Source organism: Oncorhynchus tshawytscha, linkage group LG33 (assembly GCF_018296145.1).
Source record: "Oncorhynchus tshawytscha isolate Ot180627B linkage group LG33, Otsh_v2.0, whole genome shotgun sequence".
Taxonomy (NCBI): Eukaryota; Metazoa; Chordata; class Actinopteri; order Salmoniformes; family Salmonidae; genus Oncorhynchus; species Oncorhynchus tshawytscha.
Genome location: NC_056461.1, coordinates 31,044,767 through 31,070,837, shown reverse-complemented (window position 1 = coordinate 31,070,837; position 26,071 = coordinate 31,044,767). Strand labels below are relative to the sequence as shown.

Here is a 26,071-nt window from a genome sequence, read left to right as displayed (position 1 = left end):
ATGTTGAGATGTGTCTGTTACTTGAACTCTGTGAAGCATTTATTTGGGCTGCAATTTCTGAGGCTGGTAACACTAATGAACTTATCCTCTGCAGCAGAGGTAACTCTGGTTCTTCTTTCCTGTGGCGGTCCTCATGAGAGCCAGTTTTATCATAGCGCTTGATGGTTTTTGCAACTGCACTTGAAGAAACGTTCAAAGTTCTTGAAATTGTCCAGATTGACTGACCTTCATGTCTTAAAGTAATGATGGACTGTTGTTTCTCTTTGCTTATTTGAGCTGTTCTTGCCATAATATGGACTTGGTCTTTTACCAAATAGGGCTATCTTCTATATACCCCCCTACCTTGTCACAGCACAACTGATTTGCTCAAACGCTTTAAGAAGGAAAGGAATTCCACAAATGATTTTTTTAACAAGGCATACCTGTTACTGTCACGTTCTGACCTTTATTTTCCTTTGTTTTGTCTTTATTTAGTATGGTCAGGGCGTGAGTTGGGGTGGGCAGTCTATGTTTTGTGTTTCTATGTTTAGGTTTTTGTTTCGGCCTAGTATGGTTCTCAATCAGAGGCAGGTGTCGTTGGTTGTCTCTGATTGAGAATCATACTAAAGTAGCCTGGGTTTCACTGTTGGTTTGTGGGTGTTTGTTTCCGTGTCTGTGGTTGTCACCACATGGGACTGTTTCGGTTTGGTTTTCGTTCATGGTCACATTTATTGTTAAGTATTTCTTAGTGTTCAGTTGATGTTTTATAATAAACGATATGGACACTTACCACGCTGCGTTTTGGTCTGATCCCTACTACACCTCTTCTTCAGACGAAGAGGAGGAAATCTGCCGTTACTTGAAATGCCTTCCAGGTGACTACATCATGAAGCTGGTTGAGAGAAACTGTCAACAAGGCAAAGGGTTTAACACTTTTTTTGGTTTTGCGCTTCTAGTTCCGACCGTGCAGTAATATCTAACAAGTAATCTAACAACTACCTTATACACACAACTGTAAAGGATTGATTAAGAATATGTACATTTAAATATATGGATGAGCAATGGCCGAACGGCATAGGCAAGATGCAGTAGATGGTATAGATTACAGTATATGAGATGAGTAATGTAGGGTATGTAAACATTATATTAAGTGGCATTGTTTAAGTGACTAGTGATGCATTTATTACCTCCAATTATTAAAGTGGCAAGAGATTGAGTCTGTATGTTGGCAGCAGCCACTCAATGTTAGTGATGGCTGTTTAACAGTCTGATGGCCTTGAGATAGAAGCTGTTTTTCAGTCTCTCGGTCCCAGCTTTGATGCAACTGTACTGACCTCTCCTTCGGGATGATAGCGGGGTGAACAGGCAGTGGCTCGGGTGGTTGTTGTCCTTGATGATCTCTGTGGCCTTCCTGTGACATCGGGTGGTGTAGGTGTCCTGGAGGGCAGGTAGTTTGCCCCCGGTGATGCGTTGTGCAGACCTCACTACCCTCTGGAGAGCCTTACGGTTGTGGGTGGAGAAGTTGCCGTACCAGGCGATGATACAGCCCGACAGGATGCTCTTGTTTGTGCATCTGTAAAAGTTTGAGTGTTTTTGGTGACAAGCCAAATTTCTTCAGCCTCCTGAGGTTGAAGAGGCACTGTTGCGCTTTCTTCACCACGCTGTCTGTGTGGGTGGACCATTTCAGTTTGTCCGTGATCTGTACACCGAGGAACTTAAAATTTTCCACCTTCTCCACTATTGTCCCGTCGATATGGAATGGAGGGGTGCTCCCACTGCTGTTTCCTGAAGTCCACGATCATCTCCTTTGTTTTGTTGACATTGAGTGTGAGGTTATTTTCCTGACACCACACTCCAAGGGTCCTCACCTCCTCCCTGTAGGCTGTCTCGTCATTGTTGGTAATCAAGCCTACCAATGTAGTGTCGTCTGCAAACTTGATGATTGAGTTGGAGGCGTGCGTGGCCACGCAGTCATGGGTGAACAGGGAGTACAGGAGAGGGCTGAGAATGGGCTGGAGAGGTTGTTTCCAACCCTCACCACATGGGGGCGGCCCGTCAGAAAGTCCAAGACCCAGTTGCACAGGGCGGGGTCGGGACACAGGGTCTCGAGCTTAATGCAGAGTTTGGAGGGTACAATGGCGTTAAATGCTGAGCTGTAATCGATGAACAGCATTCTTACATAGGTATTCCTCTTGTCCAGATGGGTTAGGGCAGTGTGCAGTGTGATTGCGATTGCGTCGTCTGTGGACCTATTGGGGCGGTAAGCAAATTGGAGTGGGTCTAGGGTGTCAGGTCGGGTGGAGGTGATATGATCCTTGACTAGTTTCTCAAAGCACTTCATGATGACGGAAGTGAGTGCTACGGGCGATAGTCATTTAGCTCAGTTACATTAGCTTTCTTGGGAATAGGAACAATGGTGGCCCTCTTGGAGCATATGGGAACAGCAGACTGGGATAGGGATTGATTGAATATGTCCGTAAACACACCAGCCAGCTGGTCTGCGCATGCTCTGAGAACACGGCTAGGGATGCCATCTGGGCCGGCAGCCTCGCTAGGGTTAACACGTTTAAATGTTTTGCTCAGTGAAGGAGAGCCCGCAGGTTTTGGTAGCGGGCCGTGTTGGTGGCACTGTAATGTCCTCAAAGCGAGACAAAGAAGTTGTTTAGTTTGCCTTGGAGCAAGACATCGGTGTCCACGACAGGGCTGTTTTTTCTTTTTGTAGTCCGTGATTGGCTGTAGACCCTGCCACATACGTCTCGTGTCTGAGCCGTTGAATTGCTACTCTACTTTGTCTCTATACTGATGCTTAGCTTGTTTGATTGCCTTGTATTCGGTCATGTTCGCGGTCGCCTTGCCATGATTAAAAGCAGTGGTTCGCGCTTTCAGTTTTTGCACGGATACTGCCATCAATCCTAGTTTGCTGGTTGGAGAAGGATGAAATGGTCACCGTGGGTACCACATCACCGATGCACTTTCTAATAAACTCACTCACCGGATCAGCGTGTACATTAATATTATTTTCCAATGCTATCCGGAACATATCCCAGTCCACGTGATCGAAACAATCTTGAAGCGTGGAATCAGATCTGTCGGGCCAGCGTTGAATAGACCTGAGCACAGCGTTTCCTGTTTTAGTTTCTGTCTATAGGCTGGGAGCAACAAAATGGAGTCGTGGTCAGATTTGCCGAAAGGAGGGTGAGGGAGGGCTTTGTATGCGTCGTGGAAATTAGAGTAGCAATGATCCAGAGTGTTGCCAGCCTGGGTCGCGCATTCGATATGCTGATAAAATTTAGGGAGCCTTGTTTTCAGATTAGCTTAGTTAAAATCCCCAGCTACAATAAATGCAGCCTCGGGATATGTGGTTTCCAGTTTACATAGAGTCCAATTAAGTTCTTTCAGGGCTGTCGAGGTGTCTGCTTGGGGGGGATATAGACGCTGTGATTATAATCGAAGAGAATTCTCTTGGTAGATCATGCGGTCGGCATTTGATCGTAAGGAATTCTAGGTCAGGTGAACAAAAGGACTTGAGTTCCTGTATATTGTTATTATCACACCACTCGTTAATCATAAGGCATACACCCCACCCTTCTTCTTACCAGAGAGATGTTTGTTTCTGTCGGAGTGATGCGTGAAGAAACCGGTGAAGAAACCCTGTGGCTGTACCGACTCTGCTAACTTAAGAAACCGGGTGGCTGTACCGACTCTGCTAATTTAAGAGACCGGGTGGCTGTACCGACTCTGCTAACTTATCCCGAGGATAAATAAATAAATAATCTGGAATGAGTAGGTGTGTCCAAACTTTTGACTGGTACTGTATATATTTTGACGAGAACATATGACAAGTTTATAAAATAAAAATGTGACCTTTCATGTACGGACTATGGAATCAAGTAGGATAACATAATTTCCTTGACTCCATCCTTAACATCCTCATATGTTAAGGTGCACAGTGAACCTTAAAAGTTCTGTATGGAAACATTTGAAAGAATTTCAGGCTCTAGTTGGAATGGAATTAAAACTAAATTGTAATATGTTTTCCATGTACCATCAACACCGGCAGATATTGGATCAGACAGCAGTGTGAGTTTTGAATGGGCTGTTGTACATACGCAGACCATGCAGCAAGGGCATTTGTTAAAACTTCTCGTTATAGCAGACCTTGGGGTCATTAAAACATCAGTCAAGAGTTATGTCCATCAGACCTTTTCTCAACATTATCGAGCAACTATTGATGTTGACTTTGCGCTGAAGGTTCTGCACTGGGACAGTGACTCCGTTATAAGACTACAGCTTTGGGACATTGCCAGTATGTCAAACCACTTCATTATACTTTGATATTACTTGATATATTATCAATTCATTGTAACACCAGTGGTTTGGATAAAACTGCAGACAATCAGTCTACATCCGACTTTATTCAAGTTTATGTTTTTAACAACTCAATATCAATGAATTAACGCACTTTTGATAATTATATTTGGTCTTATCCATTGATAGCCTGTGTACATGTATCATCATTGTCACGATCGTCGTAGTGAGGAGACCAAAGCCCAGCGTGGTGTGAATACATACTTTTAATGAATGACGAAAAAAACACGAAGTACACTAAACAAACAAAATAACAAAACAACCGCTATCGAAACTGAGTGCTAACATGCAACATCACATAGACAATAACCCACGAACCACAATACAAAACAGGCTTCCTAAATATGGTTCCCAATCAGAGACAACGACAAACACCTGCCACTGATTGAGAACCATATCAGACCAAAACACATAGAAACAGACTAACTAGACATGCAACATAGAATGCCCACTCATATCACACCCTGACCAAACAAAACATAGAAACAAACAACGCAAATAATGGTCAGAGTGTGACAATCATAATCACAAGTGTACAGTTTTTCTCCCTACAGAATTTCATGTGTGCTGTGGAGGGGCATGTGTCTTGTCTATTTGTTTATTAGGGTCCCCATTAGCTTTTGCAGAGGCAGCAGCTATTCTTCCTGGGGTTTACAACAAACATGACAAGTAACAAAACACTGATACTGTAAAGCTTGTCGTCTGGGGAAGGAGAGGAGGACCACTGCACAGCGTGGTAAGTGTTCATATTTTAAATATTTTAATGAACACTGAAAACAAAACGATAAACAACCAACAAACAGTCCTGTAAGGTGCAACACAACACTAAACAGAAAATAACCACCAACAAAACACAATGGAAAACAGGCTACCTAAATGTGGTTCTCAATCAGGGACAACGATTGACAGCTGCCTCTGATTGAGAACCATACCAGGCCAAACACAGAAATAGAAAATCATAGACAAACTAACATAGACAACCCACCCAACTCACACCCTGACCATACTAAAACAAAAGACAAAACAAAGGAACTAAGGTCAGAACGTGACAGTTACACTGACAGACAATGACAGGGTTCACCTGGTCTCATGCTCATTAGAGCCAGATGAGCACTAGTTACTCTCTCGCTCTCTGTATGTGTATGTGTGTCTGTACTATGAAAACCTGACCTTTTCTGCTGTTTTTGGAATGTGCTAAATCAAAATGCAATATAATTAGATTATAAGTACATATAATTACAGTATACGCTAGATCAGTGCTGTATGTCGGTCTGAGCCTGATATGTACTGTTCATGTATTTGTTTGTCCCAGGACATGAAAGATATTGGAATATGACCCGTGTGTGTTACCGGAAGGCTGTTGGAGCTCTGGGGGTGCTTGACATGACCCATGTGACCCACGACCTTAGTGTCCAGGTCGTCCTTTCAAGTGGAAGGACGACCTGGACACTAAGGTCACCCTCAGTCATGGCAAACCTGTCCCAGCTGTGGTGCTGGCCTACAAGTCTGACCAAGTCTGCTCCCAGCAGCTCAATCTGGACACATTCTGTGGGGAAAAAGGATTTGTGGGCTGGTTTGAGACCTCAGCCAAGGTAAGGGAGGGAGATAATGACACAGATAGGGAAACGCTTCAGCTTACTTACTGTAGTCCTCCTAGTCTCTCACAACTGCCGTCTGTGGGCTGCTCTAGAGGGTATCTTTGCAATGGCTAAGATAAGATACACTTAAATGGTGTGTGTGTCTGTGTGTGTCTGTGTGTGAGACAGACTAGCCTCAGTATATTAACGATTCTAATCTAAACACATTTCAGACTGCTGGGGAGCTCCCTGGCTGATAACATTTGACAGTCTTGGTCCTATGGAAGATCACTTTGTACAATGGTCTCTATTTCTTATAAAGAACACAAACACATTTGACAGCAGCCATTGATTGTCAGCTTGGGTGAACTTAACTCATTCGAATGTAATCACAAATACATGCGATCAATTGGAATGAAACGCTAGCATGCCGCGGGGCATTTGAGAAGAACACAGGCTAGTTTGCCAAGGGGAATGTGAACAGGAACATGTAAAATGGTCCAGCAGGCTGTGTAATGTGTGTTCCCTCCTCACAGACTGAACCTGAGAGAAAGGGAACACTCACAGCTACTCTCTAATGAGTTACTCAGTTTAGTGTGAAGGCTGATTGGGTGAATATGTCACTGGGGCCAACCCAGCTGATAGCTTACATTGATAAAGATGATGAAAGATTAGAATAAACCTTCTGTCTGATGTAAAAGGATTTAAGATCCTGAGCAGATCTGCCCTGGGATTACTCCCCATCTGAGATCTATTGTCTTCTGTCTCCTAGCTGTCTCCTAGCTTGTCTCCTAGCTGTCCATAATTTGTATATTTTTGGTTTTATTGCATAGGAGAACACTAACATTGGTAAACCCTACTGTAGAGAGAGCCAGGAAACTGAGAATCTAGTGCTTTGTGAAAGGTTGTTGTTATAGCCAAATACTAATGATATAACATCAATACCATACTAGGCCAGGGGTTTGTCTTCAGATGTGGCTGAATCTGATTGGACAGCATGCCTACTGCAGGCCTAATCGGTTTGAGTTTTAGACAGATTCCATCCACTTCAAATCATGAACCAGCTTCCTAAAATTAAATCGCAGTGTTCCACTTTAAGATGCCCACCCCGGACCCTTTCTGTGTTGGCCAATCAACCCCTTTCTAAGTCACCTGATTCATAGGCGATACTGCCATTTTACACATGAAGTTTAACTGAAAAAATGAATAATCAGCTACCTAACAAAAAACATTTGTAAAAATGTAAGAACCGTTTGTAAATGCCTTCAGATTAAAACATATGGAACACGGCAATTAAAGGATACGGAAAACCTCGGTGTCACTGCTACAAGACCTCGACACGATCACAGGGAAGCTTGAGAGAAAATACACTAATCATATGCTATTTTGTAACGTCTTCAAAATCAGTCTAGCAGCAATCATCTAACCAGCGCGAACGTTGTGTGATCACCAACCGAGCATTGGTAGGCTAACTAATCAATGATTGCTGCTGTTCATGTAGTATACTGTACTGGCTGTAGACTAACCGGCATCATCACCATTAGAAAGCTTTTATGGGGATACATTCACGACCATCCGAACGAATCATTATCGGCTGATTTCGGTGTGCTCGGTTTTGGATAAGGTTTTTGGATTTGTATGTGTGGACCATTGGATTGCCAATAAAATATATGGTTTACTGACTGTAGCCGTATATTTTATTTGGCTGCCGTATGAATTCTGCCATCGGATTCGCGTCAGTGTACGTTTTTTGTTTCCAGACGGGCAATCTGTTTAGAGGGCACGCTCCCAATCACCACTAAAGACGTTTTGATTTCTAATTCCCCGATTACTTGCTTTTGGAACATGTCTGGACAGTCTATCACGGATCGGATCGCTGCGGCTCAGCACAGCATGACAGGATCCGCTATAAGCAAAGCCGTCTGCAAGGCCACGACGCATGAAGTCAGCGGACCAAAGAAGAAACACCTTGACTGTAGGTTAAGTAGACCACCAGTGTCCCGCCGTTGCTACATATTTCGCAACAAAAGCATTGGTATCATTGAATATTCAAGAAGACCTGTATCTTCATCGTGTTTGATTGGCCATTGGTGTAGTTTTAATAGCAAGGTTTTCGACATTCTATGGTAATAGGCTATGAATAATTGCGCATCATAGCCTTCAACAGCTCATGTAGTTAATCATTACAGTGTCATCATCCTACAGTAGGCTATCGTACTGTAGCCTAAACGTAATGAGACAAATAGGTTATTACTCAGTGTCATACATGCAAATGCACACATTGTGATCATAAATAGCCTATTACCTTATTCATCATTGTATGAAGTAATAATGCAATCAATTCCCCTTTTAATAGGACTGGCTATGTAGGCTAACATTTTCTGGCAGTTTAGGTTTAGAGGCATAATTTGAGTTAATCTACTATTATTTCCTCTATTTCCTACTGAGTTTTAGACTAAAATAAGTCTAATTTAAGACTAATAACTTATTAACAATGGTATTATTGCTGCCACAAAGGTACAGTATATTGTGCTGTATGTGAGGTTTCTCAGCTACTTTAGTTTGTGGTGAGCTGGTGTCCATGTGTCAATCATATTAGTGCAATGACAACAGTATCATAGACAACCTTGATCTCAACATTTCTGTTTATCTGTGTGTGGTCAGGACCTGGAGTGTGTGTTGGATATCAAGCATTTTCTCCACATTTAACTGCTAATGATTAGGTTAGGTGGCTTTCTACCCAAATAATTACTGTGTCCAGTCAATCAATTAAGCTCAATCAGTCCTGTCCTGTATCAACCCATAGACCCAGAGGGTTATTGGTTCAATGGACAAATCTTGTGTTGCCGGTCTGGTTATTTTCTGGGAAGGATTTATTTCATTGTTTAATTCTCTATCTACCCATCTTTATTGAAAGTAATCAATTGTGCAAATTTGAGTCATGTTAGAGTCATTTTGTGTGCAATTACATAAAATAATAAAATAATACAAAGAGTCATTTCTGAGTGGAATCGTAGACTTCAAATGAGACTTTAAAAATGTGGTTATTTAAAGAGTCTGTACTGCTATGGATTATCCTGATTCCTCACGTACTTCAAATTTCAGTCTTTGAGGAAAGTGGAAAAATCCTGTGGGTAAGAATGTAGGAAATATACTTTTATATTCTCTTGTATGGTTTAGCATAAGCTTAAACTCCTGGGAGGGAAATCCCTCCTACAGTCAAATGTCTAGAAGGAATACATAATTATATTTGAGTTCTTTTGATCACCGTCTGCTTTACAATCAGATTTCCAGTTTGAAATGTTAATTGCTGGTTAGTCACTGCAATTAAGGCATAATAAGTGATAGTTAATTCACTAGTAACAGGATCTTTTTCAAGGGTGGGAGGTGCCTACCAGAGATCTAACTGCTGTTAGTAATGTTCAGCATGAGTTGATCAACCTGTAACGTAGACTGTATGTAAAGCACTGTCCAATGTTTAATTGCCCACATGCCGTGTTTTTTGGCAGACCTGATCCACTGCACCAACGAGCTGAACGTGAGTGTCCCCCACCTGGCTGACACATTGTTTGAGAGGACGGCCAACAACAGCTGGGTGGTGGTGTTCAAATCCCTCATCACCACGCACCACCTCATGATGTACGGCAACGAGGTACGTAACAAACATACACGCACACACAGTTTTAACCTAACCATAACCCTAACCTTAACACTAAGCCTAACCCTAAAACTAGACCTAATCCTAACTAAAAAAAAATAAAAACTCCTAAGCATAACCCAAATGTTTTCCTTGTCGGACCGGCAAAATGTCCCCACTTGTCCGATTTTTTTTTTTTTTTTTTTCCTTGTTTAAAAACAAACACACACTAGTAGCTGGGGTTCAAGGCCTTCATCATCACCTCATGATTTTTTAATTTTATATTTTACCTTTAATTAGGAAAATCAGTTCAGACCAAATTCTTATTTACAATGACAGCCTACACCAGCCAAACCCGGATGACGCTGGGCCAATTGTGCGCCGCCCTATGGGACTCCCAATCACGGCTGATTGTGATATAGCGGGAATCGAAACAAGGTGTCTGTAGTGATGCCTCAAGCACTGAGATGCAGTGCCTTAGACCGCTGCACCACTCGGGAGCCCAATGATGTACGGCAATGACTGGCTTCACTGTAGCTCAATTGTTACTGGTAGAGCATGACACTTGTAACGCCAGGATAGTGGGTTCAATTCCCGGGACCACCCGTATGTGAAATGTATGCACGCATGACTGTAAGTCGCTTTGGTTAAAAGTGTCTGCTAAATGGCATATAATGTATTATTATATTATGCACTGTTCAAGTCCTCTGGTATTCAAACATTTGATTGAATCTTTATTCTTACTGGTTTTGATCCCACTCTCTCTGTATTTTATCACCAGCGATTAATCCAGTACCTGGCGTCCAGAAACACACTTTTTAACCTGAGCAACTTCTTGGATAAGGGGGCATTACAAGGTACTGTAGGGAATTTTTCACCGCAAGCCATTTCACACCAGAGACAAACTGTACAGAAGTCACAGGCATAAAAAAAAAACATTATAATCGTGCAATGCATGAACAACAGTGTGCAGTACAACAATTCAAACTGTCACTCTGAACGCGCTGCAGAGGTGTGGTTCTGTACGCTGCCATGCCAGCACTCTAAATATGAATGTAAGTGCTCCCTCTCTGCCAGGTTATGACATGTCAACGTTCATCAGACGCTACAGCAGGTATCTGAATGAGAAGGCCCTGTCCTACAGACTGGTGGCTGTGGACTTTACCAAGATGAAGAGAGGGTAAGATGTCCTGTAGTGGCTAGTGTGGAACACCTCCACACTGTCACCCTGGGATACATAGTTTACCTCAGTGGCCAGGCCCACCTCAAGAGGGAGAAACAGTGACTTCATCATAGAAACTGGGGAGATTGGGGACAAGCCTTTAAATAGATTCAAGGTAATCCAGCTAAACAAGTCATTTATTTCAGCAGCCTCTTTGGATAATGTGTGGATTATATGAAGTATCAACATGATTGACAGGGAGTTGTTTGATTCATGCTGTATGATTATGTTAGTCAGTCATCACTTGTCCTGGTAAAGTGGCGCTGCGTGTCTCTTGCTGACAGGGTTGATGGTATGATGCGCACCATGACCGTTGACAAGCTGATCAAGACTCTACCTATCATTCAGAATCAGCTGGATGCTCTGCTGGACTTTCAGGTAGGCTGCATGGTTGGGGTGTTGAGCGGTCCATGATATGGGCTACATGATGACAGTGAGCTAGCTGTCAGTATGAACTCTCAATGTCTCATCTGTTCTCTTCCCAGGCTAACTCTAATGAATTGACCAATGGCGTCATCAACAGCGCCTTCTTGCTGCTCTTTAAAGACTCCATCCGCCTCTTTGCTGCCTACAATGAGGGAGTTATCAATATGCTGGGTAAGTACACTATCTGTTAGTTAGAGGAGAACTAGAATGTCACTATGGTGTCACTATGGTGTCACTAGGATGTCACTAGGATGTCACTATGGTGTCACTAGGATGACACTATGGTGTTACTAGGATGTTACTAGGATGTTACTAGGATGTCACTAGGATGTCACTATGGTGTCACTATGGTGTTACTATGGTACTATGGTGTCACTAGGATGTCACTATGGTGTTACTATGGTGTCACTAGGATGTTACTATGGTGTCACTATGGTGTTACTATGGTGTCACTAGGATGTCACTAGGATGTCACTAGGGTGTCACTAGGATGTTTGTAAATGTATCTAGAAAAGACCTAGCTAAAATCCTTTGTCCCTTTTTGTTTTCTTCTTTACTTAGTTAACATATCCTCTTTTTTTATCCTAAAGAGAAATATTTTGACATGAAGAAGAACCAATGCAAAGACGCCCTGGAGATCTATAAGACGTTTCTGAACAGAATGACCAAGCTGTCAGAGTTTCTCAAAGTTGCAGAGGTAATGTTTCCCTGTTTGGCTTGTGTTGAGGAAAGGAAGGTTTCAGATAGATCCAGCAGGAAGGTAGGGCTCCTCTCCTCTCCGTCTCTCTGTCCCTCTGTTGCCGTGTGGTGGAGGCTCATGCTGAGGTCATGAATGCAGAGGTTAGCCTATTAGTGGGCATACAAATCTCAGTGAAGGCCCCTCCATGTGCTGCCTGTTCTGATGCCTGCGTTGCATGTCTAAGGAAGAGGTTTTTTCTTACTCTTTCCTTCCCTTTCTCTCTTTTGCAATGATGAATGTCTGCTGTTATCCAAGTAAAGTACTACTTGCAATTCAGAAGGCCGATTTGCGAAGATAATTAGTATCTCTCTGTAGTTTTAATAAAAGAATGCAGGAGAAACTATAAAAGGCGTTCTTGCTGTCTTTACTGATTTGGTTACTATTTGGAGGAAGGTTTGGGGTGATGGGGGTGGGCTTCTATCCAAATACGGGCTAACGTTGACTCTAAGGGCCCATTCATTTAGTCGTCTAACAATGTGTTTGTCATTTGTGCCCCTGCCTTTTTCGTTCAAAGTCAACATTAGTTGTGTGTTTGTTTTGGATGTTTCTCACCTTGCAGTCACATGAGTATTACAGCCCAATGTACCCGGCACACCTGTCAATGGCATTTCAATGTGTAAACATTCATTTCAAACCAGTCTTCAGATCCTGTGTGTGTGTGTACTGTATGTACGTGTGGGCATGCCAATTCCCCTGTTGTCTTTTTATTGTTTTGTTTGTAGTCAGTGCATGGAGTAATGGATCCTTTGGTTTGATTCTTCTTTTTCCCTCCTCCACACACCTACCCCCCCTTTATTCCGTGGTTGTTTGTTTATTTGTTTGTTTGTTTATTTGTTTGTTTATTATGTTTGGTTTTTGCCCTCCACCCCCCTTCCCTCCTTTTTTGTGACACAGCAAGTTGGAATTGATCAGGGTGACATCCCCGATCTCACACAGGTCAGTGGTACATTTCATCTCAATATCTCCCATGTGGCTCCATTGTAAACGCTCCCATTCCCTACTCACCCTACAGACTTCCACAAGCCCTTCCTCTCATTCTGATGAACCCCCCTTTCTCTGAGCTCTGGGGTACAGAGGGGGCTACTTTCAAAATGGGTTCCAAATATGTGACCCTTTCTAATTTTGGAGATTGTGCAAAACATACATTTTAGTCATTTAGCAGATGCTCTTATCCAGAGTGATTTACAGTTAGTGCATTCATCTTAAGATAGCTAGTTGGGACAAACACATATCACAGGCATGGAAAGTACATTTTCCCTCAATAACGTAGCTATCAGTAGAGTCAGAGCTAGAACTAGGGGGGGGGTCAAGTGCTGGTGATTTAAAAAAAAATATATATATATATTTTTTTCTACCTTGATTTTAGTATTTTTTTTCTAGTTGAATCACAAAATACATTTAGTTTGATTTTGAAATGACACTGAAAAGTCAGGCAAATTCAGCCTCTGTCCTAGCAGATATGGGCCTATGGTGTTTGCCCATATAAGCCTTTTGTACATCAAGGTTTGACATCCCTTCATGATTTCTCATACAGTTTACAGTGTTGCCTCAAAATGAACACTATTGTACATATTTTTCCTGAAAAGATATCCCATCAACATAGCTGTGGGGAGAGCAGCGAATGGTTTCTACCAAAGTGTCCGTAATACCATCCTAAGCAGTGCATAACATCTGATGTGACGCTACAAACACTTGTTGAAGCCTTCTTCAATGACACTCGTGTTTTCCCTCCACATTGAGAAAAATAATCATGAACAAATGTTTCTGTCAACTGTGATGTCATGTTTGCAGTGCTTATGAAGACCTTATGTGTCCCTGTTCAACTAAATAGTAACCCATGTCTTTACTGAGCTGTAGATGGTTTTTTCTTTACTTTAAACTTTTAGAATATTCTATCATTCTCTGAAGAAGGATATCCAGAATTTTAATTATTCACGCTTCCCCCAAATAATTATACAAGTAGCTGCATGAGTTAAGATTGTGTTCTGTAATGAAAAGCAAGCCTCTGGTTGAAACATGGGTATGACATGTGCAAAATTAATTCGCTCATCCTTGGTTTATTAAACCATTTTTTTTATATCTTTATAAAATATGCTATTCATTTGCCAAATGTGTTTACCTAATTTTCATCAGATATTTGGCTTTTCTGTCAGTTAACTCGTTTGGCTCCCAAACCCTTTTTGAATTGGACACTAAGCTAATGACAAAATTGTAGCATCCACTAATATTATGTCTCCTCTAACCTGTAAAATACAATTTATTAAATTAATATTCATGAATGAACAGTGATACTCAAATTAGCATATAAACAGAATCCATTGGTTAACTGGCCATTAATGGACTGTGTTGTGTGTGTGTGGGGGGGGGCATAGATGCATGGGCTAAGCTCTTTTCTGTATTCTGACCCCCTCAGGCCCATACACTGTAATGACCTCCCAGGCCTGTCTACTTGATTGCATGAGAGAGATGACTGATCTGTGCATGTCTGGTGTGAAGCCAAACCTAATTATACCAGATGCATTGATATGTAAAACTAGCTGCAAATATGGAGACTATGCTGAACAATGTGTTATTTGGCTCTGTGTGCGCGCGTGTGTGTCTGTGTGCTTGTGCGTGCAAAAATTTGTGCGCACCGCACCTGTGAGTGTATGTGTGTGACAGCACGCTTTTGGGTGTGTGTGTTTTCCCAATGTTTCTACACAATGCTGTTCTCCCTTGGTAAAGTATTGTTACTTCACACTTTCTCAATCAGGCCCCTAGCAGCCTCCTGGAAGCTCTGGAGCAGCATCTGGCCTCTCTGGAGGGGAGGAGAACCAAGGAGCTCTCCACAGACACCAGGTAACACTTTGAGTCTGAAGGAGGCATTTACACTGATGCTGGCACGTCAACATATTTATCAGTCACCGAAGCTGGCACGTCAACATATTTATCAGTCACCGAAGCTGGCACGTCAACATATTTATCAGTCACTGAAGCTGGCACGTCAACATATTTATCAGTCACTGAAGCTGGCACATCAACATATTCATCAGTCACTGATACAGGCACGACAACATATTCATCAGTCACTGATACAGGCACGACAACATATTCATCAGTCACTGATACAGGCACGACAACATATTCATCAGTCACTGATACAGGCACGACAACATATTCATCAGTCACTGATACAGGCACGTCAACATATTCATCAGTCACTGATACAGGCACGTCAACATATTCATCAGTCACTGATACAGGCACGTCAACATATTCATCAGTCACTGATACAGGCACGTCAACATATTCATCAGTCACTGATACAGGCACGTCAACATATTCATCAGTCACTGCTCCACCATTAGTTGTCATGTCTTGACAATACAAATACAATACAGGCACACAGTCAGACACATTATTAGTGTTTTTCTGATCCCTGAGGTTAGTCCCAGAGTGCTATGTGTGACAGTTAGTGTGCGTGGTGGTCCCTGACAAGCGCTGTGTGGTCTCTCTAGAGCCAGCACCTTAACCAGTGCTGTATCGTCACTGTCCAGTACTGGAATCTCCCTCAGCCTCATGGAACAGAAGGAGGACCCGAACAGCCTCCAGGTCAGACAGGGTCACTGCTACCACTGTAGAACAACTTTTTTGAATAGCCCATTACAATGTAAATGCATTACTGTATGAATACTTATATAAATGAGAATAAATTATAACGCTTATAATTGACATATTATAAACACTTGTTCCACATTGTTCTTTCAGATAATGCACTCGTATATAGGCTAATTAGGAAACACATGTAAAACCCAGCCCTGTTGTACGTTGTCAGCCCTGTTGCACATGTCTCATGTGGATTCACTCCTGTGTGTCTGTCCCACAGGATGAGGGAGCCAAGGTGATTGACATGCAGACACCCACCATCTCTCCCAGTGCCCAGTCAGTGGGCAGTGCCAGCAGCGGGGCCACAGAACTCTTCTCCAACTCATCTGTTCTATCCGGTACAAATAAGTAAGCAGACCCGCTGTCTGATAATTGTCGTGTTTAAGACCTATGGGTATGTTTCAATCAGTTTGTTTGCTCTGTATAACTACTCTATGTATCTTATTTTTTTATTTGACCTTTATTTAACCAGGCAAGTCAGTTAAGAACACATTCTTATTTTCAATGACGGCTTGAGAACAGTGGGTTAACTGCCTGTTCAGGGGCAGAACGACAGATTTGTACCTTGTCAGCTCGGGGGTTTGAACTCGCAACCTTCCGGTTACTAGTCCAACACTCTAACCACTAGGCTACGCTGCCGCCCCATATTAAAAATGGGAGCTAGCTAAATCACTTTATAGTATATTAGTTGGGTTATTAGTGAATAGGACCCCCCTGAAGGGGTCTGCTCTGCTATCTTTTTTTTATCTCTGCTGTCTGACTCTCTCCTCTGTCTCCCCAGCGTGCCAAACCTCACCAGCGACCTATTCAACGTCCAGCCCGCCTACAACCCAACCATCCAGACAACACACACTGTACCGTCTAACAGCAATGCCTGGGGAGGTGAGGCTCACAGACTACACATCCATACAGTACAAACACACACTGTACCGTCTAACAGCAATGCCTGGGGAGGTGAGGCTCACAGACTACACATCCATACAGTACAAACACACACTGTACCGTCTAACAGCAACGCCTGGGGAGGTGAGGCTCACAGACTACACATCCATACAGTACAAACACACACTGTACCGTCTAACAGCAACGCCTGGGGAGGTGAGGCTCACAGACTACACATCTATACAGTACAAACACACACTGTACCGTCTAACAGCAATGCCTGGGGAGGTGAGGCTCACAGACTACACATCTATACAGTACAAACACACAATTCCTGCTGGGTCCCTCTCTCTCTGATCGCTGAGTCAACATGGCTTGTAGCTTTCTACTGGACAGCTGACAGGACTGAAATAGCCTTACAATATGACAGGATTGAAATAGCCTGACAATATGACAGGATTGAAATAGCCTGACAATATGACAGGATTGAAATAGCCTGACAATATGACAGGATTGGAATAGCCTGACAATATGACAGGATTGGAATAGCCTGACAATATGACAGGATTGGAATAGCCTGACAATATGACAGGATTGGAATAGCCTGACAATATGACAGGATTGGAATAGCCTGACAATATGACAGGATTGGAATAGCCTGACAATATGACAGGATTGGAATAGCCTGACAATATGACAGGATTGGAATAGCCTGACAATATGACAGGATTGGAATAGCCTGACAATATGACAGGATTGGAATAGCCTGACAATATGCCTGAGGCTAGAGCTATTAACCTGTAGCCTGCAGCCCGACTCTCTCTCTCTGTCTCTCTCCCTGTAGCCCGACTCTCTCTCTGTCTCTCTCCCTGTAGCCCGACTCTCTCTCCTGGTAGCCTGACTCTCTGACTCTCTCTGTCTCTGTGACCTGACTCTCTGACCCTCTCTCTGTGTGACCTGACTTAATTAATTTCAAATGGCTTTATTGGCATTGGAAACATGTTTACATTGCCAAAGCAAGTTAAATAGATAATAAACAAAAGGGAAACAAACAATCAAAAATGAACAGTAAACATTCACTCTTGAACTCTTTCCTTGTGAGAACAAACTCTATCCCCCTGTATGTCTCTGTCCTCAGGTTTGGGGCTTCCAGGGGATCTTCTGAAGCCTGCTCAGCCGACACACATCCACTCCCACAGCCCTGGGATCCCGCTGCACTCTGGTGGGAAGATGATACCCAGCCACCTGGACTCCTCTTTAGCCAACCTCGTTGGTAGTGAGTCTCTCTCGCTTTTACTTGTTGCTTCACATATTCTTTTATTTTTCAGTAGTAATTAAATGGTCATATGGTCTGTAATAACATCTGAACATGTAACACATCTTAATCGCTCATTTTCCAGACTTGCAGTTCGGAGAAATACCAGCCAAAAAGTGAGTGTCAATACTATTTGAAAAGGACCGATGTGCAAACAATCTATAGTATAATATTGGATACAGTATAATATTGGATACAGTACAATACACTATAAAATTGGATACAGAATAATACACTATAATATTGGATACAGTATAGTATTGGATACAGTATAATATAGTATATATTGGATACAGTATAATACAGTATTGGATACAGTATAGTACCGTTTAGTATTGGATCCAGTTTAGTATTGGATCCAGTATAATACAGTTTAGTATTGGATCCAGTATAGTATTGGATCCAGTATAATACAATATTGGATCCAGTATAATACAGTCTAGTATTGGATCCAGTTTAGTATTAGATCCAGTATAATCCAGTATATTATTGGATCCAGTATAATCCAGTATATTATTGGATCCAGTATAATCCAGTATAGTATTGGATCCAGTATAATCCAGTATAGTATTGGATCCAGTATAATCCAGTATAGTATTGGATCCAGCATAATCCAGTATAGTATTGGATCCAGTATAGTATTGGATCCAGTATAGTATTGGATCCAGTATAGTATTGGATCCAGTATAATCCAGTATAGTATTGGATCCAGTATAGTATTGGATCCAGTTTAGTATTGGATCCAGTATAATCCAGTTTAGTATTGGATCCAGTATAATACAGTCTAGTATTGGATCCAGTTTAGTATTGGATCCAGTATAATCCAGTATAGTATTGGATCCAGTTTAGTATTGGATCCAGTATAATACAGTCTAGTATTGAATCCAGTATAGTATTGGATCCAGTATAATACAGTATAGGATCCAGTATAATACAGTATTGGATCCAGTATAATACAGTATTGGATCCAGTATAATACAGTATTGGATCCAGTATAATACAGTATTGGATCCAGTATAATACAGTATAGTATTGGATCCAGCATAATACAGTATTGGATCCAGCATAATACAGTATAGTATTGGATCCAGCATAATACAGTATAGTATTGGATCCAGCATAATACAGTATAGTATTGGATCCAGCATAATACAGTATTGGATCCAGTATGATCTGATACATAACCCCCACCCCCTCAGGCCAGAGCTCCAGTGGACCCACCTGGTAGAGAAGAGGCCCACAGGGGGGACTCACTGGCAGGCCAAAACCACCTGCACCACCCCCAACTGGAGCCACCACACACTCATGGCTCCTCAAGCTATGCCCATACCACAGCTGGTGAGTGATAGTATGTAATATATGCCATTTATCAGACGCTTTTATACAAAGAGACATTAATCATACTGTATGTCCATACATTTCCATATGGGTGGCCCCAGCGGGAATCGAACACGGGTTCCTGGCGTTGCAAGAGTATCCTGCTTACTCTCACCAAATATAATGTTAAGGACAAGCCAGCAATGCAAAAGGTGGCTTTGATATTAGATGTACTCTTTCCTTATAAAATGTAACAGCACGCATTACACACTGGGATTCTGCTGCAAATCCCATCTTTCAAAATGGAAGTGGTTATTGCAGCTCCTCTCGGGCGCTGGCAATTCTCATTTTCCCTCTGCATATTTGAATAAGTTTGCACTCTAATTATCTCTCTCCTCTTTTCATTTCATTTTTTCATCCATCTTCTCTTTACATTTTCCACTCAATTATCCACCACACCATCCATTCCCATCTACATGTCCTGCTATTTCTCCTCCTCTTCTTACCCTCATGCTGCAGAATGGAATGATCTATACTGGCTATGTAAGTACATGAATATCTGTAGAGGGAGTACCTGTAGTGCATTCCTCAGTCTGTTCTTCTAGTCTTACATTGTTCCATTTCACCCTTTCTCTCCATAGGCTCCAGCACCAGTCGCTTTTCCCATGACGACACAGCAACTGCCTGTTTATGGAATGGTAAGGAATGATCTGCACCATGGTACAGTACCCAGGCCTAACAAATTAGGAATGATCTGCACCACGGTACAGTACCCAGGCCTAACAAATTAGGAATGATCTGCACCATGGTACAGTACCCAGGCCTAACAATAAGGAATGATCTGCACCATGGTACAGTACCCAGGCCTAACAATAAGGAATGATCTGCACCATGGTACAGTACCCAGGCCTAACAATAAAGGGGGATCTGCACACAAAGACCACTGATCCTCAGGTGACATTTTGTCCTCCTCCCCCCATTGTAGATGCCTCCTCATCAGATGGGGCAGATGGGTGGAGTCCCTATGATGGCACCACAGTCTATGATGTACAACCAGCCTGTCCTGCGACACACCAATCCATTTGCCCCCATGCCAGGAGCCCAGGTAATCCCCACTGTCCTCTCTTTACTGTCCTCTCTACACTGTCCTCTCTACACTGCCCTCTCTTTACTTTCTACTTCTTGCTGTCTTCTCTCCTCACTGTCCTCTCTCCTCACTGTCCTCTCTCCACTCCTCACTGTCCTCTCTCCACTCCTCACTGTCCTCTCTCCTCACTGTCCTCTCTCCACTCCTCACTGTCCTCTCTCCACTCCTCACTGTCCCCCCTCACTGTCCTCTCTCCTCTCCACATTGTCCTCTCTCCACTCCTCACTGTCCTCTCCTCACTGTCCTCTCCTCACTGTCCTCTCTCCACTCCTCACTGCCCCCCTCACTGTCCTCTCTCCTCTCCACTCCTCACTCTCCACTCCTCACTCTCCACTCCCCACCGTCCTCTCTCCACTCCCCACCGTCCTCTCTCCACTCCTCTCTCCACTCCTCACTGTCCTCTCTCCACTCCTCACTGTCCCCCCCTCACTGTCCTCTCTCCTCTCCACATTGTCCTCTCTCCACTCCTCACTCTCCACTCCCCACCGTCCTCTCTCCACTCCCCACCGTCCTCTCTCCACTCCTCACTGTCCTCTCACTGCCCTCTCTCCACTCCAACTACTTCTGTTATGTGAATCATGATTCAAGGCATCAGTTAAGAGGCCTAAGTAGGTTAATCATAATCATACTTCTAATCCTGTCTCTGCTCCTTTTAGAATGTATCACTTACTGTTTAATACTTCATTTGTCAATGCCAATTAGTGTTGGTTTGCCAGTAGGTTCTGGAATAATGTAAGATCTTGTTACTATATTACCTTTTTGTAGTGTTACCGTACTGTTTTGTTTCTTACACTGAATGATCTGTTATTAAACCGTAACAGGCTTATTTTCCTATGCAGATGCACTTCATGTAGGACCGGGAGTATTTTACCATGACAGCAAAGCAGAGAGACAAAACAAACCAATCCAGAACCAAATACAATGCAAGATAGAGGAGCAGAAGATCGGGGTGGAGACAGACTGGAGATGTGTTGGTGTCCGTGCTCTTTCAGTGGCCTCTGTGGAATAGAACCTCTGTTACATTGTGTATCATGACTGATAGTCCCATCCAAGTCTTTTGAAAAGTCACAGCTCACATTCATTCTGTATTTGATTTGATCATTTGAATGGGTAATGTTCTGTCTGTTGAACCCCTGGTATGATGACTGCTGTATTCCAGTTTGGAGCTTGGCCCTTTGTAGTGAATTCCAGACAACTGCCAGCCCCCATCCACCGGTGTCTATCTCTTTCTCTAAGAGTTTCACGCACTTTAATCAATGTCTACATGCACATTGTCCACTTAGCATCTCATACAAACCACTACAGTGCCGCTACGTCTTTCCTCTCCAACTTCCTGTCAGAGTTGCTGTTGCCATCGTTGTAACATGGATAAGTGTGTCCTTTTTTTGTGTGTATTTAAATCAATGTACACCACCATCAGTATTCATTCCATTTTGTTGTTAACTGCAGATTCCACAGCCAGTTGTAGTAAGACCTTGGATAAATGGCTTGGAGACACATGTTGTGTGTATCTGTCTGAGGGTTCGGTAGCACTCAGACATCTAAATGTACAAAGGCTATTGTGTATTGTTTTCATAGGTTCCTGTGAAAGCTGTGGTCTGCATGGCATTGACTGGCCACTGCTAGTTCGAAATGGAGAACTCCATGTCTACATACATCCACAAACTGAAAGTATTACTCCTATGAAAGCAATGAAGAAGGCCCACTCATAATTTCATATGTAACGTCATAACACATTCTGCCTCTGCTGTCCCGTCCATTGTTCGCTCTGCTTGAGGTTGTTTTATATGATCCATGTTTCTTGAGCTGCTACAACAGATTCTGCTCTTTGAAACTGGTTGCGTTTTATAAATAGATGTGCTGTTCTTGTAATGGTCCTACCAGTCTTGCCCTGTCTGTGAGTAAACGTTGGGAGAGTGCGTTCTTTTGTTTTTCTTCTCCAGCTAAATGTACTGCTCCAGGTTGAGGCCTACTGAGTGGTTGTGTTTCTGAGTGGCAGTTATTGTAGTGTAGCTCCTCACCAACCACTGGGGAATGTTGTTGAGGAGCTCTTTCTGAGACTGCGTCCTGAGACAGTGAAACTGACACTCGCTCTAGTGAATCAGCAACTATCTGACATACCGTTGCTAACTCCAGCCCCAGAGAGAGCCTAGCTGTCCGGAACTTTAGCAGAAGGCAGGGGACAAGTGAGGAGGAAGTACAGGGATCTGTAAATGTGATCAAGGGTCATGTCTGTCAAACTCCCAAAAGAACTAACGGTGACAGACAGCATATATAGCACAAACCCTGGAGGGGTGAGCGTTCTACTGCACAAAACTAAAACCATTGCTGGGATGTACAGTCGAAGGGGCTGGGGAAAACTTTGTTTTCTATTGATTGTGTTTCTCTATGTCCATGCCTTCCCCGTGAGTTAAACAGGGTAGTGATCCTCCACGAGGCCTCCCAGCTCCTGGGTCCTCCGAGGTCAATGAGGTCACTGAAGTCATCCAGGCAATCCGGTAGCGTGTATTTAGCAATGAGTAGTCAAGTGTCGTAACGTGTCTCAATACATGTCCGTCTGTTAGATTGCTATAGAGCCTCTCATTCTGCTAATCATTGGCCTGTCGGACTACTGCATTCTGATCTGTGACCAGCCCACATTGTGTAGATGTTATTAGAAACGTTGTAGTTCAGTCTCAATGTCCTCTGTGTCAGTTAAATGGTTTCATGCAAGTTTGTGCAGTCCCATAGACCAATTCTGACCGTTCTGCTGTCCTCTGTATATAACCTCATGTGTTTTTGATGTGTTCTCTGTAAGTGATGGCCCATGGAAATGCCATGGGTTGTTATAGCTGTGTCTGTGGTGGGGTTATTGTGTTTGGAGATGTGATGGGCTGTTCGTCTGTAATGTTTGTCTACATCTTGATGAGGGATGGGGGTTGGTTTCAACAGTATCACAACTTGTCTACCAAGAGTGTCTTCATTGTGGCAGTGGACACTGTCCTCTCAGTCCGTACAGGAACATTTTGCACCAAAGTCATCAAGCGCAGCTTTTCTCAAGGTCACATTGCTGATATCCAATTTGAAGGAATTTGATTTCAGAGACAAGTCTTTATGCATGATTAGTGTTGTCTTTTTATTGACTTGTGTGCCCGGTAAAAAGCATGATCATGTGTGAAATTGCACTTACCGTGTGTTTGCAAAACAATATTTTACTTACCTCTTTACAGAAGCATCCATTGGAATTCATAAATGTTTGTCCCCACCAGATATCCAGACGTCTGTGTTGCATTCAAAATGCAATTCGGAAGCTCTATCAAATCAGTTCTGAGACCACACGTTTGTGAAACAACATGAATGTGAATGCCATGCATCACTTAGCTAGACATTAGTCTGCAAAACCCCTCTTTATTAAAGTGTTGCTATTTGCAATACATTTGTTGAATGCTTGCTCTTTTTTGAGTACTCTGACAACATTTGTGGACATCTCTAAGGATGTCTTGTCCCCTTGTCATTGGACCACATCATTCTTTGCCAATAAGCTTCCTTTGTGTTTGCAGTGGAAAATCTCACTCTCATATCTTTTGGCCACTGAAAGATGTCAACAACATGCGTTTTCACTTTTTGCCTGACGTTCTCTGGTTATATATATATAATATATGCATATTTCACAATGTGAGAACAGTATTACCTACTGTATACCATACTGTCTTGTCTGGAAACTGTCATTTTTCCTGTGATGAAAGCATTGTCCAGGATGTCCTGTTTGAGGAGTGAGGGCCCATACCTTTTGATTTTGTACATCAAATGGATTGATAATACATAATACACTGTATTGTCAATGATAAGTTACATTGTTATAAACAATTGGTTCTTATTTTAAATGCAGAGGTTGTTGTTTTTGGAATAAAATAGAATAAAATGTCATATTTTGCTCAGGTTTTATGTAGTTCTTGGCAGTAGTCCTGCTGCCCATTGTAGCCGCTACACCTTGTAACTCACAACAACCGTGTACAAGATGAAGATTGTCACTATTCTCTATCCATTTCAAAGATCCATACAGTACCTGTCACAAAAATGTATAATTAATCACTAATTTCACTACCACTAGTATTGCAACAATCGCTCACTATGACATCACAGTTTACCATCTATTTAGTAATAAATATCTACCTGCTGTGAACAACAAGCCTGGAAACCTAGCTATATGTATTACAGCAATGTTTCCCAAGTCCTCCAGTACCCTCAACAGAACACATTTTGTTGTTGCCCGGGACAAACCACGTTCAACTCATTTAGGGCTTGTTGATTAGTTGACAAGTTGAATCAGGTATGCTTGTCCAGGGTTACAATAAAAGTGAGGACTGCTGGGGTTGCGTAAGGACTGGAATTGTGAAACAGTGCATTACATAACAATCTGCCATATCAAAGGAAGTTGGTATTCAAAATAGTGTTATCTTATGATGTGTTCTCCCTCATAGGGAGTGTCTCCCTGTCTTGTGTCAGTCACAGTCTTCCTGGGGTATGTAATATACCAAAATAAATTAACCTCCATGAGGAACAGGTCTGAACAGGTCGGATAACTATAATAAAATACCACTTTCTCAGGTTCTGATCCCTACTATAGTATGTGTCGCTGAAAGCTCATTGGAGGACACAGGCACCGTTGGGAAGGAAGTCCTGGATGTAGGTGCCCACCAGAGGAGGAGCAATAGGAAGACCGGCTCATTGTAATGGCTGGAATGGCATCAATGGAATGGAGTCAAACGTGGTTTCCATATATATAATGTTTGATACCCTTCCATTAATACCGTTCCAGCCATTAAATGAGCCCGTCCTCCTTTAACCTGTCTCCTCACCTTCATCTACATTGATTGAAATGAATTTAACAGGTGACATCAATAAGGGATCATAGCTTTCACCTGGATTCACCTGGTCAGTCTACGTCATGGAAAGAGGTCCACAGACGACGCAATCGCCATCACACTGCACACTGCCCTATCCCATCTGGACAAGAGGAATACCTATGTGAGAATGCTGTTCATTGACTACAGCTCAGCATTCAACACCATAGTGCCCTCCAAACTCATCAGATTGAGACTATCTATTGCATCTTAGCCGCTCTGTCACTGCTCATCCATATGTTTTATATTGATTTATTCTCATTCCATTCCTTTACTAGATTGTGTGTATTAGGTTTTGTTGTGGAATTTGTTAGATATTGGGTTTTGTTGTGGAATTATTAGATATTAGGTTTTGTTGTGGAATTTGTTAGATATTAGGTTTTGTTGTGGAATTTGTTAGATATTAGGTTTTGTTGTGGAATTTGTTAGATATTAGGTTTTGTTGTGGAATTGTTAGAAATTACCTGTTAGATACTGCTGCACTTTTGGAACTAGAAACATAACATCTGCTAACCATGTGTAAGTGACCAATAAAATTTGATTTGAAAGAGCAGGTGTTCTCAATGTTTTGTATACCCAGTGTATAATATACAGTACCAGTCAAAAGTTTGGACACCTACTCATTCAAGGTTTTTTCTTTATTGTAGAATAATAGTGAACTATAAAATAACACATATGGAATCATGTAGTAAGCAAAAAAGTGTTAAACACATCAAAAATAGATTTTAGATTCTTCAAAGTAGCCACCCTTTGCCTTGACAGCTTTGCACACTCCCTGCATTCTCTCAAACAACTTCACCTGGAATGCTTTGCCAACAGTCTTGAAGGAGTTCCCACATATGCTGAGCACTTCTTGGATGCTTTTCCTTCACTCTGCGGTCCAACTCATTCCAAACCATCACAATTGTGTTGAGATCGGGTGATTGTGGAGGCC

At 42.4% G+C, this 26,071-nt stretch overlaps 1 protein-coding gene and 1 pseudogene across 6 annotated transcripts; both read left to right on the top strand.

Annotated features, from left to right (window-relative positions):
* Positions 1 to 4,095: 4,095 nt before the first annotated feature.
* LOC112230639 lies at positions 4,096 to 6,841 on the top strand (annotated as a pseudogene).
* Positions 6,842 to 7,069: 228 nt separating this feature from the next.
* On the top strand, positions 7,070 to 24,167 carry wu:fj42b12 (phosphatidylinositol-binding clathrin assembly protein). 6 transcript variants are annotated; one of them, XM_042311206.1, is made up of 20 exons: positions 7,071 to 7,387; positions 7,782 to 7,899; positions 9,434 to 9,576; positions 10,343 to 10,418; positions 10,639 to 10,741; positions 11,068 to 11,161; positions 11,269 to 11,380; positions 11,800 to 11,906; positions 12,843 to 12,884; positions 14,701 to 14,786; positions 15,446 to 15,539; positions 15,814 to 15,941; positions 16,375 to 16,475; positions 17,614 to 17,751; positions 17,876 to 17,906; positions 18,990 to 19,128; positions 19,627 to 19,650; positions 19,749 to 19,805; positions 20,093 to 20,212; positions 21,076 to 24,167. In XM_042311206.1, exons 2-20 carry the CDS (start codon positions 7,818 to 7,820, stop codon positions 21,106 to 21,108), a joined length of 1,710 nt encoding a protein of 569 aa, XP_042167140.1. In that variant the 5' UTR covers positions 7,071 to 7,387; positions 7,782 to 7,817; the 3' UTR covers positions 21,109 to 24,167. The 6 variants fall into 6 exon arrangements, with proteins under 6 accessions (XP_042167139.1, XP_042167140.1, XP_042167136.1 ...); XM_042311202.1 differs by having other exon boundaries at positions 7,071 to 7,899; positions 21,094 to 24,167; XM_042311201.1 differs by having other exon boundaries at positions 7,071 to 7,899.
* The last annotated feature ends 1,904 nt before the right edge of the window (positions 24,168 to 26,071 follow it).